Source organism: Silurus aristotelis (assembly GCF_946808225.1).
Source record: "Silurus aristotelis genome assembly, chromosome: 11".
Lineage (NCBI taxonomy): Eukaryota > Metazoa > Chordata > Actinopteri > Siluriformes > Siluridae > Silurus > Silurus aristotelis.
In genome coordinates, this window is record NC_139584.1 from 9907252 (window position 1) to 9925394 (window position 18143).

An 18143-nucleotide genomic window follows, 5' to 3' on the forward strand; every position below is an offset into this window, starting at 1 on the left:
TCACGTCGCCACCATCTAATGAGATCTTTAAAAACAGAAATGCGAAGCAGAGGAGCTCAGATGTAGAACAGAGGATTTACTGCTGCTTGATCCAAAATGTAATCAAATAAAATGTTTTCCATTTGAGACAAACTTCCCTGTTAAAAAAATATTTGACACATCTGTAATTTCAAGACATTGAAATTACAGATGTGTCAAATATGTAATTTCAAGACATTGATCTGTACCGCATTCTCAATCAATAATATCTACTGATTTCTTGATTTTATGTTTTTATTACTTTATTTTTGAAGCAAATCAGTAATTATCTTAATACATTAATACAATATAAAAACATTCTAGCTCAAGGTTTGCTTGGTCAATGTATCTTACAGGAATAATGTTTTTTTTTCTTTTTCTTCAAAAAAAAGTTTGTGCATTTGCAAATATAAAAAACCTGCAAATAAACGTCTCATCCCTCAATATAACTAATCAAATAGCAGGAATTCTATTTAAACCAAAGTAAAACACCGTTTATGAAGAGTATGTTGCAGTTTCTCAAATTTCAGTATGAAACTGTCAAATAATACACATAAATTATTACAATAATTATTAATTGTAGACCATGAAAAGATTTTTTTCACCTTATTCTTGCCTATATTCATTCATATTTTCAAAGCTTTGACAGCTCTGTCACCATCTCCACTGCCTAGTGCAGTCTTTATAAACTGAAGGACATATTCTCTTTCCATGAACCAATTGAACCAATTTAAATGGCCAGCTAAGACCCTAGAATATCTCTCACTGGCAAAAATATATCGTTCCAGATAAATATGTAGCATGAAAATTATTTCAGGTGCGGTTTATTTACCTATAGAGACTTCTAGCTTAGTTTAACAGGTGTTAAAGAAGAGCTGTAGTCACACACTCACACACACACACACACACACACACACACACACACACACACACACACACACACACACACACACACACACACATATACAGTATATATGTGTGTGTATTCTGCTCAATTGAAATAAAAACATCTGCTCTATATTTGGTGCAACATGAACATTCAGACATTCAGAAAATTCCTACATGAACATTTAACTGTTTTTTACAGTTCAGTGCGTAAAGCTTTTGACTACACCAGGCACCCGCCCAAACAAGGCCATCTCCCTCACACCTGCTGCCTGATCACAAGAAGTGCATTATGTGGCTGCCATGACTCTCTGAGTGCCAGGAAACCTGGTAGCATGTGGACGCTAGCCAGAGGAAAGGAAAAGCAGCACTGACCTGCATCTTCTGTGCCCGGCGCTTGTCTGCTCTTTGGTTCTGGTGGTAAATGCGGCTGAAGTTGGAGACAATAACAGGAACAGGCAGAGCGATCACAAGAACACCACTCAGAGAGCAAATCGAGCCAAATATCTTCCCTGCTATTGTCTTAGGAACCATATCGCCATACCTGAAAAGAGAAGAGACAAAACAGAGATGAGAAAAAGAGAAAAAAAAAAAGGGGGGGGGGGTGTTGGCATTAATACATGTGCAGCTTGTTTCTACAGATTGTCTCCCTGAGGAGTCACTGCTCTAACTACCAAAGTTAAATACATGCATACATATACACACACACACACACACACACACACACACACACACACACACACACACACACACACACACACACACACACACACAAGCACAATGCATTACTCACACAAATACATTATTTCCACTTATGCCAATGTCCGGCCAACCCATGTTTATGTTTCGTTGTTGAATAATGGCAATGTGCCGCATGTTTAATGGCAAGTCATGTTTTGTTGCTTTTTTACAAGAATAATAATATTTTCTGGTTTGGCACAGAGTATTTGTTTTTATTTGTTTTTCAATACTAATTATAACAAGAAAAGGCTTAATAAAAAAGACCTTCACATTCATTAACTGTAAAAGTGTGTTTGGATTAAGTTCTGTGGATGTCCATTAATGCTCCAAATCCAAAAAACCTCCCAGTGAGCAAATGCCCTGTGTTTTCCATCTGGAACGACAAAATAATCCGCATATTTTAAACATACAGTCCCCAGCCACTTTTATATGAACACTTGTGCTTGAACTTTCATACAATTGCCAATACAGCAATCATGTGGCAGCAAAGCCATGCATCAAAATGAGAAAAAAATGGATGCCTGGTATTTTCTTTGCTACCATTATCTGTCCAGTTCGGATATCTGTGTCCAATACTTCAGATTCCCAGCTGAACGAAACGGAAACCAGTGTGGCCTGCTGCTGTTGTAGCCCATCTGCCTTTACATATTGTGCATGAGATGCTTCTCTGTTTACCTCGTTTGTATAGAATGATTGTTTCCTCTCAGCTCCTCTGACCTCTCTCATCAACAAGGTCTTTCATCTCACAGAACTGCTTTTTTTCACCCACACTATGCTAACTGTAGAAACTGTTATGGATGGAAATCTTTGTGTAATCCAGCTGGTTTTAAAATAGTCCAACCGTCTTGTGGACCAACATAAATCTTAACTTCATTCTGGTGGATGATCTGAACCTTAACTGAAGCTCTTGACCTGTACTTTCATGATTGTATGCACAGCACTGCTGCCACGTGATTAGATTACATAAATAAATGAATGGGAACAGGTGTTCCTATTTAAGTGGTGGTGAATTGGATTATTAAGTAACCACAACATAAATTTGCAGAATGAAAAAGGGTTTAGACCTGAAAAATACAAACACAATAATATGCACTGTGTAAGTTATTGTGTGTGTATATCTGTTTTCAACTTTTTAGCACACATTTTGGTGTGTAGTATGCACTGTGTGTGTGTAAATGAAATTTCTTATATAGGACACTGTGCAAAAATCTTGAGAAAGATGTGAAATCTTGAGAAAGATCTATTAGATTTGTTGTTAACATATCAGATGTGTTGTTCTTTCATAAATAATAGCATATTTAGGGTGGTTATTTAACTGCTCTTGCTCTTTGGTGCGAAATATTGCATATAAAATGATTGAAAACAGCAGCAGAAACAGAAAACACTCACTCTCAGGTATCAAAGTCTTTTACAATACAATACATTTCTTTCAAGGTGTATTACAATAAAAACAGACAGAATATGCACACTCATTATTCACTTTCAGTCAGTATTGAGTGGAGATGTCCAACGTTAATAGATTACAATCTCTGCACTCTAATTTAAGAACCAACTGTCCACTGATATCACACTTTCACCCAGATACATATACACTTTTGCTCACACACAAAGTTTTCAAGTTGTATCATTACTTGCTCATGTAGTTTACGCTATAATGCTCACACAAATCAGAGGCTGCCAACATCCTTTTGTAGAGTATAAAGACCTTTGTATTTTTGCAAACAAACAAGGGACAAAGACTTGTACCACCTGTCTAGTCTGCATCTTCATTTCTTCCAGTGCCTAAAGAACTCCTACGCAGAACTGATCGATTCCAAAACTCCTAACGTGGGAACTCCTAAAAGTGTATTATCTCATACATTTACTTTTTGGAGTCTAGTTACATCATGCATATTGATATGAAACTGGGATCTCTTCAGTGACTAAACAAAAAGGTTTATTAAGTAAAATTATCCTGTTTCATTATTACATCCATTTAGTAGAGGGAAAGGCATAATAAAAGTGATGAAACACACACACACACACACACACACACACACACACACACACACACACACACACACACACACACATCAGTGCTAGAGTGATTAGAACAGAGACTTTCTGGGCTGAATGATTCATTTAGAACTAAAAATTGTTTTGCATGAGAAAGACATGAAAAGAAGTGTAATGTGTCTCCACTCCACTGCCAGATCATTACCACATAAAAAAGAAAAGCTGTCACACAGACACAGAAAAAATATGAACAGACATGACTCATTTCCTCAGACGGACACTTGTACGAAATGGAGATTTGGCATCAAGGTTTAAAAAAAGCAAACTGATAATAATTGACATATATTATAATTGCAATGATTTAATAATTAGTATTAATGTAAAATGTAAAACGTTTTTTTTTTTCATTCTCTGATGACCTTAGAAAGAACCTGCATTCCAAGCAGCAGCGCACGTCTGAACAATGTTTTTTAAGTTCCTGTAATTGAGATCACATAGAAAATGAGCTTTCTGTCATGAAAGTGTGTCAGACACATTGTGTCCTTCTTTTTCTCTCAATCTTTACACTCCCTACCTTTCTCTTTTTAGTTCTCTTTTATACTTTCTCCACAGGTATTATGATAAACCTTTGCTTTGACATGCAGAGAGGACCCAGTGAAAAAAAAAAAAAAAAAACAGAAAAAGAAAGAGGTCGAGAGAGAGGGACGGAGAGAGAATGGGTGAAATACATATAAAAAGAGGAAGAAAGAGGAAGACTGAGCTCATCACTTCTCTAAGTGGTTTCTCTTCACAAAACCAGCTCGACACTAGAATGAGTTCCATTACAGCGTGCTGTCTCAGGAACTAAGGAGTGTGAACCTGTTCCAGAATGACAATGCCTTTCTACACAAAGCAAAAAAGATGTTAAGTGACCTGCACAGAGCCCTGACTTGCAACCCTGAATTCAGACTGCAATCCAGAACTCCTCGGCCGAGCATCAGTGCCTGACCTCAGCAATGCTCTTTTGGCTGAATAGACACAATTGCCCACAGCCGTGCTCCGAAACCTAGTGGAAAACCTTCCTAGAAAGGTGGAGGTTATTACAACAGCAAAGAGGAAAAATAAACCTGAAATTGCATGTTCGATAAGTGTGATGATCAAGGTGCTCACATGCTTTTGGCTATATAAAGTGATGTATTCTATGCTGATCATTAGTGATCATATATGAACTCAATAACTGGTTCTCAGACAGGTCCTTTTTAACACTGATGATATTTCATTGCTCTGCACTTGAGATGACAAAAGAAGCATTAAGCACCTGCTGGAGTGTCTTTATACTCACACACACACACACACACACACACACACACACACACACACACACACACACACACACACACACACACACACACACACACACACACGCACAGTTTCTTTCCATACATGACAGATTTGAATAGAAATCAAAAGAGGCTGAGATATTTCTGAGGATGCATAAGGAATTAGTTCTACACTTAAATTCATTTTAAGGACAAAAAAATCTGACAAATGTCTTGCACTAAACCACCAAAACAATATCTTGAGGTGTACTAACTGTTGTAAAAGTGAAATAATTGACTTCAGTCTGTCAAAAAGATGAGGCATACACATTATTATCATGTGCATTTGGTTTTAGCAGCTTGTTTTCATTTATTCCTTACGTCATATCCAAAGATATCCATATCATATGTGGAGTAAACAGTGACCTGAGTTTCCCGCACGTGGAATACAAAAAATAAGTTCTATGTGGTCTAAAGGAAGTAGCATTATAATGAACTACTTTCTCTCAGCTATATATGTGTTTGTGTGTGTGTGTGTGTGTGTGTGTGTGTGTGTGTGTGTGTGTGTGTGTGTGTGTGTGTGTGTGTGTGTCAGTAGACTATAGCTCAGAGCCAATGATGATAGACAAGGCAATTCTCTCTACTTTTACAGTTAGGGTTTGAAAGCCAGGAAGAGGTCATTCTCTGTGTGTGTATCACACACACATTCTATTCATTTTGTGTTCTTGTTTTGAGTTTCCTCTTGTGTAGCTGTTTGTCTGAAATGCTGTTGTTCCTGTAGTGTCTTTCAGACCAGCCAAACAAAGGCCTGGGTGACTCATGTCCAAATGAGGAACAAACCGATAACAAACTGACTCAGTCACTATCCATCATGCACACACACACACACACACACACACACACACACACACACACACACACACACACACACACACACACACACTGCTGAATGCTAACATTAGAAAGAAGAAAGAAAGAAAGAAAGAAAGAAAGAAAGAAAGAAAGAAAGAAAGAAAGAAAGAAAGAAAGAAAGAAAGAAAGAAAGGATAGAAGACATGGTTTCATGCTTGCATGATTGCTTGAAAGCTCACCTGACTCTCACCAACTGTTGCCTTGAAACGTGTTTAGTAAAAGAGAACCTTTCAAAAAACAGATTGTCTATTCTAGACTAAATGGACAAAAGGATCGAGACAACACCCATATGTGGTTCTTCCTTAAACTGTTGGCATGAATGTGGTGCCATTAAATATTTTCCTTCACTAGTAAACCTAAGGAGACCTGTTCCAGCATAATGCCTGTCTACTCAAAATAAGCTACATGAAGATATGGTTTAAAAAAAACCTTCAATCTAACCCTAGCTCTGACCTCAACCCTACTGAACACCTTTGGGATATATTGGAACACTTACTGCACCCAAGGCCTCCTGACCCTACAGCAGTACCTGACTTTACTAACACTTATGAAGCTAAATGACCACAAAACTCTGCAAAAGCATTCTAGTATAATTTAATAAGAAGTTATTATCTTAATAATAAGAATGAAGGCTATTTTAAAAGCAAATGGAGACTAAATGTGGACTAAGCAGTTCAAAAAGCACATACGAATCTTACAGTCAGTCCACAAACATTTGCACGATATAGTGTATCAATGAAATGATAAGTAGTCTTTGAAGATTAGTTTCTGTCAGTGTTTGAGAATAAAATCTTGCCCAAATTTTATACCAGACAGTGTGATGTCTTCTCTATGTCAGATGATGAAAATGCCTGATTTCATTCGTCTTACATGTTTAATTAGCAAATTTGTTTTTGCAGAAAAAGTGGGTCATAATAACAGAAACTTTTTCTGAGTCAATGTCCTGTACCTTTTGCATCATCATATGACGTCCTCATGACGGTGGCTTTCAGACTTATATCACAGTTGTCGTCAGGCTGAAATTTAAATAATTATTACTGACACAGCCATAATTTTGCCTTCAGCAGTCTTTTTATCAGTGCAATGACATTCAATTGGCCACTGATCAGTAGGTCACATTATGCCTTCCCAGGCCATCAATCTTAATCAATCAGTCTCTCAAATTTTTTTCCTATGTTTATGTATTAAAGTAAAATGTGACCCAAGATTGTACATTGTAAGGATTCATAATGTGCATTACAAAAGAAGAGGAAGTAAGTTAAAACATAATTAATTACAAACAGGGTTTTGGATTGCAAATAAGAACAAAAGCCAGAGCAAGGAGAAAAAAAAGTATTCTTGACTACTGCACTAAACGCTGATGTGTTCACAGTGTGTTCAACACTTAATTTAGTTGCATTTACCACCAAAGCAGAGAGAGAAGAGAAGAGAGGATGAGTGATGATGTGTGAACGACAGAGAGCACTACTGAGAACTGCAGGAAGTGGACGGAATGAATCGGTAGTGCAGTGAGAGTGAAAGAAGATAAATGGAATCTGGTGATGTTTTGGGAGTGTTATGTGAATTAATCAGTAGGCAGGCATATGATGGGTAATGGATGAGAGCAGAGAAGAGAAGAACAGGCACATGGAAGAGTTCAGCACCACGGTCAGCTCCTCCCGCTCAACACAACTTCAGACAGTAAACAAACCCAGACTCGCAGAACACATTCGTAGCATACATCAAAACATTGAATATCAATTGAAAACCACTCGCTGCTGCTGAAGATGGTTCAGCATGGACAACAGAAAAAAACACTTGAGATGAATGGGAATTGTACCAGTTAGAAACCATGAACATTAACTTGGACTGCAAGAAATATAAAAAGTTTTGGACTCAAGTGTCCACCAGTGAAGAGTTGATAACTTCAACAATAATGGTACTATAATAAATGGATATTTGATGTTACCCAGATGAGGATGGGTTCCCTTTTGAGACTGGTTCCTCTCAGGCAGTTTTTTCACAAACACCTCTTAAAATAAAAAGACAAACCTATAATTAATAGAAACAATAAAATGTATGTATTAATCTTAATCTATTTATTTATGTACTTTGTGACATTGTACAAAATAAAATTGAATTGTATCATTGGTCCTGCACAAACATAGGTCCAAACTTTATCACAAATGCTGTATACAGAAGGAGATGTTCTAAATGGGCATATTTCAACCAATAAAACCACTACAACCACCACTACTACTACTACTACTACTGCGACTTAAACAAAAATGATCTGTTATTATTTTTTTTCCTGTTTGATTTCTTTCAACTGAACTTTTGAATGCTGAGAAATTATGAAATTCCAAAAAAAGAAAGAATGTATTATTTAAAAACTATCCACATTATACTCGGGAAAAACAAATTTCAGCGATAAATGGACGCCACCCGAATTTTTATTTTTATTGTTTAAGCCATAAATCATCCTCGCCCACTCTTTAAACACACACAGAAAACATTTTCAAGAATATAGCGAGATGAATTTTGTGTAAATTCGTAGAAATATCACATTTATAGTGAGTACTGTACTACAGTACTGCATAGTTTCTCTGCTTGTTCATTGGTTGAAGTGTCCAATGATGTCAAAAAAGGGGCTGAGTTAAATATACACATCACCGCAATTGTTATTTTCATTGGCTAAATCTGGTGACGTATTTCTTCAACTCTGCCCTTTTTTTGATGTCAGAGGACACTACAACCTATAAATAATCAGAAACCTGCAGTTTCTTGTAATCAACTCATTTCTTATGTTGAACTGAAATCGTGACTATTTGCGAAACTAAATAGTTATGTACCAAATTGAAAATCACGATAAAGAGGAACGACTACTGCTTTTTCATCAGACTTGCAGGCTAATTGTGTTAGCAGAGATGAGTCGAGGGTTCATTAATAACTCTAACCATATCTCATGAAGTAGGCAAAGGTCAGTATAATCCATGAAAGTTCATTATATAGAGCATAAACGTGTTGAATTTTACATGAAACCTTTTCATCTTTGAAACAATTCAATCAATAAGTTTCCCTGTTTTTAGCTTTTCCTCCCAGACACTTCAGTGCAGCAAAATAAAACAAGCAAATAATGGCACAGGAGCTCTCAGGAGTGCACTTGTTATGCTCATGCTCATTTTCTGACCAGTGATTTGTTGTTGAGACCAGAAACAGCTTCATAGTTTGCTATTTTAAGCTTGCCTCATTTCGTTTGCCAGGAGTCTATATATTATACTGTATCTTTCCTGGATAGATGGTGTTTTGTTGATTTGTGTATGAAAGTTAAGATCACTAGTGTTAGGTAAGATGTTGGAAGTGCTTCCATGAAAAATGCACAATAATCTATGCTTGAGGGTCATGCCTTATTACACTATTGACAAGAAATGAATCTGACACACAGCATATTGAGTGCTGGAAACCACAATTATCTACCTCCAGTCCTGTTCACTTAATCAATTGACATCTGGCCATGAGGCTTCTTTGCTCTTGATTTTTTTTGCCTTCCAATTAATTTTCAGGCAGATGGAAGGGAAAAAAAATCTGCAGAGCTGATATTTGTCATCTGTAATGCACGGCAGTCACAGTTTCGTCTCCGACCATATTGTGGTTTTGAACAAGTCGTTTTAGGAAAGACCAAATGTGTCAGTGTAGATGTTTGATTTCAGTAGGAATGGCTGGACATTTGCTGCATGGACACCAATTTCTATCCATCCTGAGCTGATTTATTTCTGCACTGCCTGCTTGAGTCTCTCCATTCCTATCTGGATTCACTTCTGATAAGTCCACTTTTATTACTTTATTTCGAATGATACAGCTGTGAGACATTGTGGAAGTAATCAACCTCCTTAACATTGTCCTACTGTGCCATTGAAGCGACTTTGTTTTCAATATTTTCAGCACTTACAATTATGCAGAACCTTTATTACCCATGTTAAATGCAACTGAAATCTGTGAGGCTTTAAAAAAAGAACAAACCTATTATTACATGCTAAATTCTGAAATGACTAATTATATGCTGTTATGTTGGTGCTGTCAAGATAAAAATAACCTCTGTACTGTTCTGTTCTGTTCTTTCGCTAACTAAACTTTGCAATTTATTCAGAGAGTGCGTCTCTGCCGATTTAACGTTCATGCATGAAAGTGCATGAATTCAGGACATTGCTTTGTGCAGCAACGTATGACTGCCGCTACCGATTATTTTAGTAATCGGGTATTCTAGTGATTAGTCCATCGAAAAATCTGATAAGAAATACTTTTCCTTCATTAAAGAGGAATACTAAATATACAAGAGAAAATGAGGCAAGTCCCTTAAAATTAACAAGTAATTTGCTTCCTTTTTACAAAAATTTAAATTTTTATTGCTGAAATTTCAATCAGTAAAAACTAAACTATTTTGTGCATTTAATTGCCATATTACATCAAAATGCAAATGCAAATATATAAATAAAGAAATAATAAATAAAAATATACAAAAGTGTTTTCTTAAAGTTTTAGTTTGAAATGATCCCAAACTTTCTGTTCTCTTTGGCATGAGTTTTCCCTCCGTTCTTCCATTTTCCATTCTGCAGCGTCTACTGTGTTTAATTCAGGGGTCTCTTTTTTTAACGTGGCACAAAGCAAGGCTGAAAACGTGCGTATATCATTTTGAAAGTGCGGACCTGTAAGTAAACTCTGAGCCACACACATTGTGGAAACACAGAAGGTAAAAAGAGGAATTGGCGGCACAGATTTTCCATGGAAAGTGGCGTGTGCATGTTTTCAGCCACATGTTTCCACAGATGAGACCCCAGAGCGGTCCATAATGGTCTGTGCTCTGTGTGTAGTTAAAAGGACTATTAGAATAAATGGACGATTCTGCCAGAATGCTCCAAGTCAAGTCAAGACAAGACCTTATGGCTGTGGATATAACATACTTTTAGAAAGGACGTGGAACTTTCAAAGCATTGCTGTGTTTGAATTTGTCTGAGAATCTCTCGTTCAGTGAGAATATGTGATTGTGTGTGTTTACTATAGCGTGGCTGTATTTAATTTCTAGTTTCAAATCGTTCTCTGCGGGATTCTGTTGTCAGAGGAAGGCATACCTACACAGCGATGTTACTACAATGTGCTGGAAGTACCTGAGATTTAGTTCAGCAAAGCATTCTTGGCAGATCAGGACCATTAACATTCATTACCATGAGAGAAAGAGAGAGAGGGAGAGAGCAAGCAGGGAGGTACTTGAGCTGATCATAATAAAGCAGTTGTGTGTATCCAAAAAGCATAATAGCACAAAGATCATCATTATTTGGAGGAGCAGGTGCGGTGATAATCATTATCATGTCGAGAGTTTGGGAAATGGAGCACATGAAGCAGCGAAACATGATGTTGATGTAGCTTGTTTACTGTCCAACCCAGTCCAATAAGATTCATTGTATCTGCAGCACTTTTAGAATGGTGCATATCACAATTCTGGCATTCACTCATGTACAAAGACAAGGACAAATCTAAACTACAAATCATTGTTTAGAAAATATGCAAGAATGGAACAAATGCACTCCGGAGAGCTCCTGTGCCACCATTTGCTCAATTACTTTTGCTGCAGGTGTTTGGGGAAATGCTAAAAACAAACAAATTCACTTATTTTGTCTTCTCGTACACAGTCATAGTAATAGCAAAAATATTTAAACACGGGATTCAATTCCACACTGGATTCACAGAATGTTTTAAACTCCTCACCCATTTAAAACTCATTCAAAACTTATTCAATGGAATAGCGTTGACTCTCCCTTTCTTTTGAAAGCTGTGTGCAGGTTTACTTAAACATTTACAGAAATAATAAGCAAAATCTTCCCATACAAAGTTATTTGATCTATTTGGTTCTTTGATTCTTACTTCACCAATGATCTGTTGTTCAGAACATGAAAAGCTTTTTGCTATCTTGGGCTTTTTTTGCCCAGGAGTAAATAGAGTGCAGAGATACAAAGAGAAGTAACTATTTGTTTTTTTTTAATGGAAGGTAAAAGAATCTGAATATGAATTTTGTATATTTAAATTATATACATGTCATATAAAATACATTTTCTTCCATTTTTCCTACATCTCTTTTTCTGTTATGTATTTATTGTCATTTTCCTTTGCTTTGAACTTTCTAGTTTCTAGAACTGGTTTTAAAACCCAAAATTGCTGATTATACAGGCTGCGGAACAAAAAAAAAAAAGAAGAAGAAGAAATAAATAAATAAATAAAAAACAATTCAGGTCTATGAAATATGCATTTTATGCAAATCTGGCAAAAACTAAAGTATTCCTGGAGAAAAGCAGATGCTTTTAGAGAAATCTACTTAAAAAGGGATATTAAAGCATTAAACAAAGTAAAACTTTGAACTCTTTGCCAGCTAGTACATAGTGTTATATACTGTAGAGCAGGTGCTTTGTGTGGAAATACAGCCATTCGTTTGCTCTTGAAACTGACAATCAAATTTAGAAATGTGAGAACATAAAACTTAACTACTGAGACATCAATTTGAATTGATTTAAACAAGATTACATTACATATTTAATACGTATATACATATATACATATGTAATGCATATGTAATTACATATAAAATGTCCCATACAATCACATCCCTCTCTAGTCTGGAAATAGTAGTAAAAAAATAATATTTTTTGACAGGGAATTTTTTTTTCTCTAATATTATGACTTTCTTTGTTTCTGTGCACTTCTGTGCTCTTATCTCGACACTAACTCTGTGCACAGTTTCCAGGCTTGTGCATGCTGCTTCTGTTTACATGGAGGTGAGAATCATGAACGTGACCTGCAGTACAACACTAACACCTGTTATAATTGTGTACTATCTTGCTTCACAGGCTCACAGACACTTAAGAGCAGAAACCCAGTGGCACTGAGAAAGAAAATATTCACTGTCAAGCAATAGACTGAAGTGAATTCAGAGCTCATGAGGATATTCACTCTTCTATTACAGAATGAAGTGGCATGAAATTTTTTTGACTGTCAAAGATTATCCTTCTCGCATTTCTTTGTTTAGTTCTGTGTACAAAGCCATGTGTGTTTTGGTTTTAGTTTGTGCCATGTCTCCACCCTTGTCCTGCTGTTGATTGTTTCCCTCATATATCCTCATTGCCCACAGCTGTTTCTGTTTACCCCTGTAATTAGTTTGTGTATTTATAACCCTGTGTTTTTGTTTGTTAATCGCACATTATTGCGTTCAGTTGCTCTAATCTCTGCATGTACCGAGCCTTTTTGTTCTAGGGCTGATTTCCTTTTCTTTTTCCTTGTTCACATCTTTGATTTTGACTCATTCATGTGGTCTGTTCATCGCCTGTTATGATTCTGCCTGCAGATTTGGATTCGTCTTCCTGTTTTATTAATAAAATGCTCTTGTACTGCACTTGCATCCGCCTGTACTCGTATTGCATGACACTTGCATGCCCACAAACAGAAAGAAAGCACAGATTTCTCTCTGTGAAGTCATTTTAGTGTAACATTATGGCGCAGGACTGAACAAATGATTCCAACTCCAAAAATTAACTGCGCTTAATTTACCACGCATGATCACTTAACCTGCTATTAATATCACTCACATCCCTCTATATAAGGTTATTTAAAGAAGCTCTTTGTGTTGACTCAGTGCACTTATTCTGCAATCAATTACAGGCCACATGTAAAAAGGATTGAAGCAGGTTTTTGGTTAATGCAGGTGTTCTCGCAAGTGCCTGTATGAAACTTTAGGAAACAATTGTTCACTTCAGGGATTGCTTTTCATTCCTAAGCTCATAGCTCTTAATCATTTAAAATCTTTTTCAGGTTTTTGGAATGAACATATAAAAGGAAAAGATATATGTATGTAAGTGTGGTGAGCTAGCAGGATCCCACTCATTTGCATTCTGTCTGTTTTTCATGGACGGAAAAGAAGAGTGGGGATGATCAGGGAAGCCCATTTCATACCACTCATTGAATTATTTTTTAATTGTATTCAGTGTTTTTTACATTAAGTCTCTCATCACCATTACATTAGTGCAAAAAGAGAAGAAAAGGAAAAGAGGGTTAGAAAAGGTACAATGTGAGGTGGCTACCAAATGAAGCCTTGTAAAAAAAAAGTTTGGGTCTGTGTGTCTGTGTGTGTGTGTGTGTGTGTGTGTGTGTGTGTGTGTGTGTGTGTGTGTGTGTGTGTGTGTGTGTGTGTGTATGTGTGTAGGATCATCTATGGCTGACTCAGTAAACAGCGTCTCTTCCCTACTGAGATGAAACACTGTTTACTGAGAGTGTAGAGTCTGTGTGTGTTTATAACAGACTGTTTCTGAACACAGATATTATACTGGCAGAAGTTGGGAAGATTTTTCTTGTTTCCGTCATTGGATGTGTGCTTTCTAAATTACAAAAAAACAAACAGGAAAACAACATCTTATATGCACACTATACAGACAAAGGTCTATGAACACCTGAGCATTAAACTCATATGCACAATTTGAATACCACATTCCATATTTAGTCCCTATGTGCTGTTATAATAAACTCCAAAAGAACAAAATTTTGGAGTGTGCTTAAGGAGATTTGTGCTCATTCAGATACAAGGGTATTAGTAAAGTCAGGTACTGACAAAGCATGAGGAGGCCTTGGGTGAATTCAGCATTAGAATTTATCCCAATGGAAGGTTTCAACAGAGTTGAGGTCAGAGCTCTATAGAGGCCACTCAAGACCTTCCACTCATATCATATGCTCATAAAGCTCACGATGAGCTCAGGGACATTGTAAATCTGGAACAGGTTTAGGTCTCCTAGTTCAAGTGAAGGAAAAATTTAATTCTATCACATCCAGTGACATCGTGTACAATCGTGTTCTGTACCTCCAATTTTGTGGTAATAGTTTGGCAAGAAGCTATGGCTGGAAAATGTAGGTGTCCCAATACTTTTGTCCTTATAGTAAATATAATATACCATGTCCTCTGAAAGTATTCAGTGCCACTTCAGTGTTTCATCCTTTATTGTATTATCGATTTAACATCAAATGTATTACATTTACTTTTTTGCGCCATTCATCCGCACAGAATAATCCATAATCGCAAAGTGAAAGCAAATACTTTGAAATGACTGCAAATGTATTAAAATGCACAAGCTGAAATCTCTCATTCAGACCATTTTCAGTACTTCTGAAGCAATTACAGCTTCAAGATTTCTTGGGCAAGTCTCTAAAAGCTTTGTTGAAGTGAATTCGGGCAGTTACTCAGATTGTTCTATTCAATGGAACATAAGTATTCAGCTGTTGAATAGTATCTGGTTTAGTTTAAGCCAAAGTGTTCTATTTTTGTTCAATTAGACCAAATCTTTTTCTTGCTTATGTTCATGCTGTACGGCTTCTAATCAAGACTGACATGCAGAAGGTTTTTTTACAAATTTGCAGTGGCATTACAGTCTTTATACAGCTATAAATAGCAAAACAGTTATTTCTTAAATTTTTTAAGGATTGCAAACCTCACTGCACCTATTCTATGGACCCCCATTGGATTCTTCATTTATTTTCAACAATCCTGGTCAGGATCACATTGGAACCAGACCCTATTGTGGGAGCACTGGGCACAAGGCAGGAATTCAATATCAAATTAATTATAAATGGAAGAAATAACATCTTGTCAAATTCAGTGTTAAAGTATAAACCCTGTTCAGTTATTTACAGGGATGGATTTTTTTTTTGTTTATTCTGTCATAGCTTTTCCCCAGTGTTGTAAGAAGTATTCTGTAACAAGCTTGATACTTGTATGCAGAATATATTGACAAGTGCAGTGTGTAGAGTCTCTGGTCACGAACAGCACAAAGCACAGTTCAATTGTAAACAGGAGTTCAGAGACTGCGAGGTTCAGTGTTAATCAAAGCATTTCCCAGGTGTAGCACATCGAGGGTTGGGCGTGCGATGTGAGCTGCATGATATGTGCACTGATAAAACCTTTTCATCCTTCCGCTTGAATAAAAAGAAACCATCATCTTAATCCTGCGAGGAGCTTTGGAGTCGAAGTGGAATAAAAAAGGTCAACAGCACATTAAACATGACACTATGCTAATTTGCGGTTAGCCAGCTGGGCACTATTGACTGTTCACAAAGACAAGTGCTTGGGTAAGACGTATTTGCATGAGGAAACAAATATAGACGAGACCATAGCTAAGTTTCACACAGGCAAAACAGTGTAAATTGCTCAAAAAATTGTATAATAAACAAGTAGGGCTTCATTGTATTGAACAAAAAAGTACAAGCCATAACCATTGAGAAAAAAAAATTTTTCAGGCAAGCTGCCACTAAAGTTTTCCAAATTCTGCTTTCCTTTGTCTACAAAAGAAGCGTATTTGTCTCTAACGTATCTCTGTCAGTGTGTGGATTATCTCCAACCTGTCCACTATGCTGTCAGGTTTGGTCTTACAGGACTCAGCTCACAGAGAGCTCAGCTCACAGATGGAGAGTCCTGATAGACTTCAACACCCTTCTTTTCATTATTCTTTCCTCTTTTCTTCACACACACACACACACACACACACACACACACACACACACACACACACACACACACACACACACAAGCGCACACACTTCTATCTGATTCTGTATTGGTGAAGTCTAACAAAACAAGCTGAAATCCTGGAAAACAAAGAACGTTTGTCTGATCACAATTTGATGCAGCCATGGAAGAAAGCCATGTGGTGAGAAAAAGCATGAAAAGAAATAGCTAGGAAAGAGAGAAGAGCATTTCTCTGAGCCTGTGTCCTTGTTTCATGTGAGGTCACTGTATAACCACTGACTTTTTGAATAAGAGCGTTATTGAAAAAAGGTTCATTTTAAACTATTCAAGGTGTAGTGCAGCAGCGCCTCGCTGTCATCAGCTAATTACACTAGATGGACAATAGTATTGTAACACCTGACAATTCCAGTCATATGCGGGGTATTCCCAAAACTGTTACCCAAAAGTTGAAGGCACACAATTGTATAGGATGCCTTTGGATGTGGTAGCATTACATTTTCCCTTCAGTTGAACTAGGAGATTCAAATCTGTTCCATCATGACAATACTCCTTTGCACAATGCAACCTCAATAAAGATATAGATTACATGGTTTGGAGTGGAAGATCTTGAGTAGGCTTCTTTAGAGCCCTGACCTCAACCCTATTAAACACCTTTGAGTTCTACTTTCCGCACAACAATGCCTGAATGACAGTTTGAATGAGCACAAAAATCCACAAGCTCACTCCAAAATCGAATGCAACATTTTCCTACAAGAGACGATGATATCGATCACATAATACCACATACGATGTTATGGTCAGATGTCTACAAACATTTGGCTGCATAGTGTACATGGTATGGTGAAACTGCGATGTTTATCTCTGCAGCAAGTTTTGCTAGCAAACATGTTAGACATCTGATGATCAATAATGACAGACATGAAACAGTTTCTGATTATTTTCTCACCTGAACGTGAAACAGTGCTCTTTGTTGTACATAGGGAGAAGGATTATAAATGTTTTTGACCAGAACATAAATATTCAGGTGACTGCACTGCTATGAAATGTAGGCTCAAAAGACGCATACCACATTTCTAAATAAGCACCACATTGCCACCACAAAGAATTTTCTGAAATATCATAGGGAATGAGCTTATGCTAATCATCTAGTTAAAAAACATCCAAAAAAGAACAGATTTTCTCAGAAATCTTGCCACATATACCCCCAATTATTCTCATATACCAGTTCAAGGTAGGTTGGTAGCCATACAGTGCTGTAAATATGAGCTAGAAATATGACCTTTTTCAGAAAATAAACTATACTTGAAACAATACATTATATTTGGTGCATTTCTTTGTTTTACTTGAAGCCCGCCCTTCCCATTCTACAAAATGCTTGCTGTCATGTTGTTAAACTATAAACTGCGCACATCAAATGCTATGGGTGCAATCTTTCTCTATGTTCGTCAGTATTTCATGCTTTATATATTACAGAGCAGTGCTTACCCAGGGCCTCTAATTCTCAAAGGAAAAGTCTAATAATTAGAGTTTTACCTCACTATCAATCTAATAAATTCTGTTTTTACTGCTGTTACACAACACAATTCTTACACAGCTGAAACTTTCAGCCCCCTCACACTTCCTTATTCTGCTTCTCATCCTCCACTCTCTCGTTCTCCTCTGCACTTCTTTCTTCTTCTCATCCTCCACCTCTCGCAGTGTGTTAGTGAGTGTGCCATACTGAAGTAACAGATGTGCCAAAAGCTCGAGTCACTTATACCATCCAT

At 36.9% G+C, this 18143-nt stretch overlaps 1 protein-coding gene and 1 long non-coding RNA gene across 4 annotated transcripts in view; one reads left to right on the forward strand and one right to left on the reverse strand.

Moving 5' to 3' along the window:
- LOC310733961 overlaps positions 1–18143 on the forward strand; it is a 175687-nt gene that overhangs the window by 78845 nt on the left and 78699 nt on the right. The window lies entirely within an intron of this gene.
- kcnd3 (potassium voltage-gated channel, Shal-related subfamily, member 3) overlaps positions 1–18143 on the reverse strand; it is a 148981-nt gene that overhangs the window by 25545 nt on the left and 105293 nt on the right. For all 3 annotated transcript variants that reach the window (XM_083555368.1, XM_083555369.1, XM_083555367.1), the window contains one exon: positions 1279–1447. In XM_083555368.1, coding sequence (XP_083411494.1) covers positions 1279–1447 — 169 coding nt within the window. The remainder of the gene's footprint in view (positions 1–1278; positions 1448–18143) is intronic.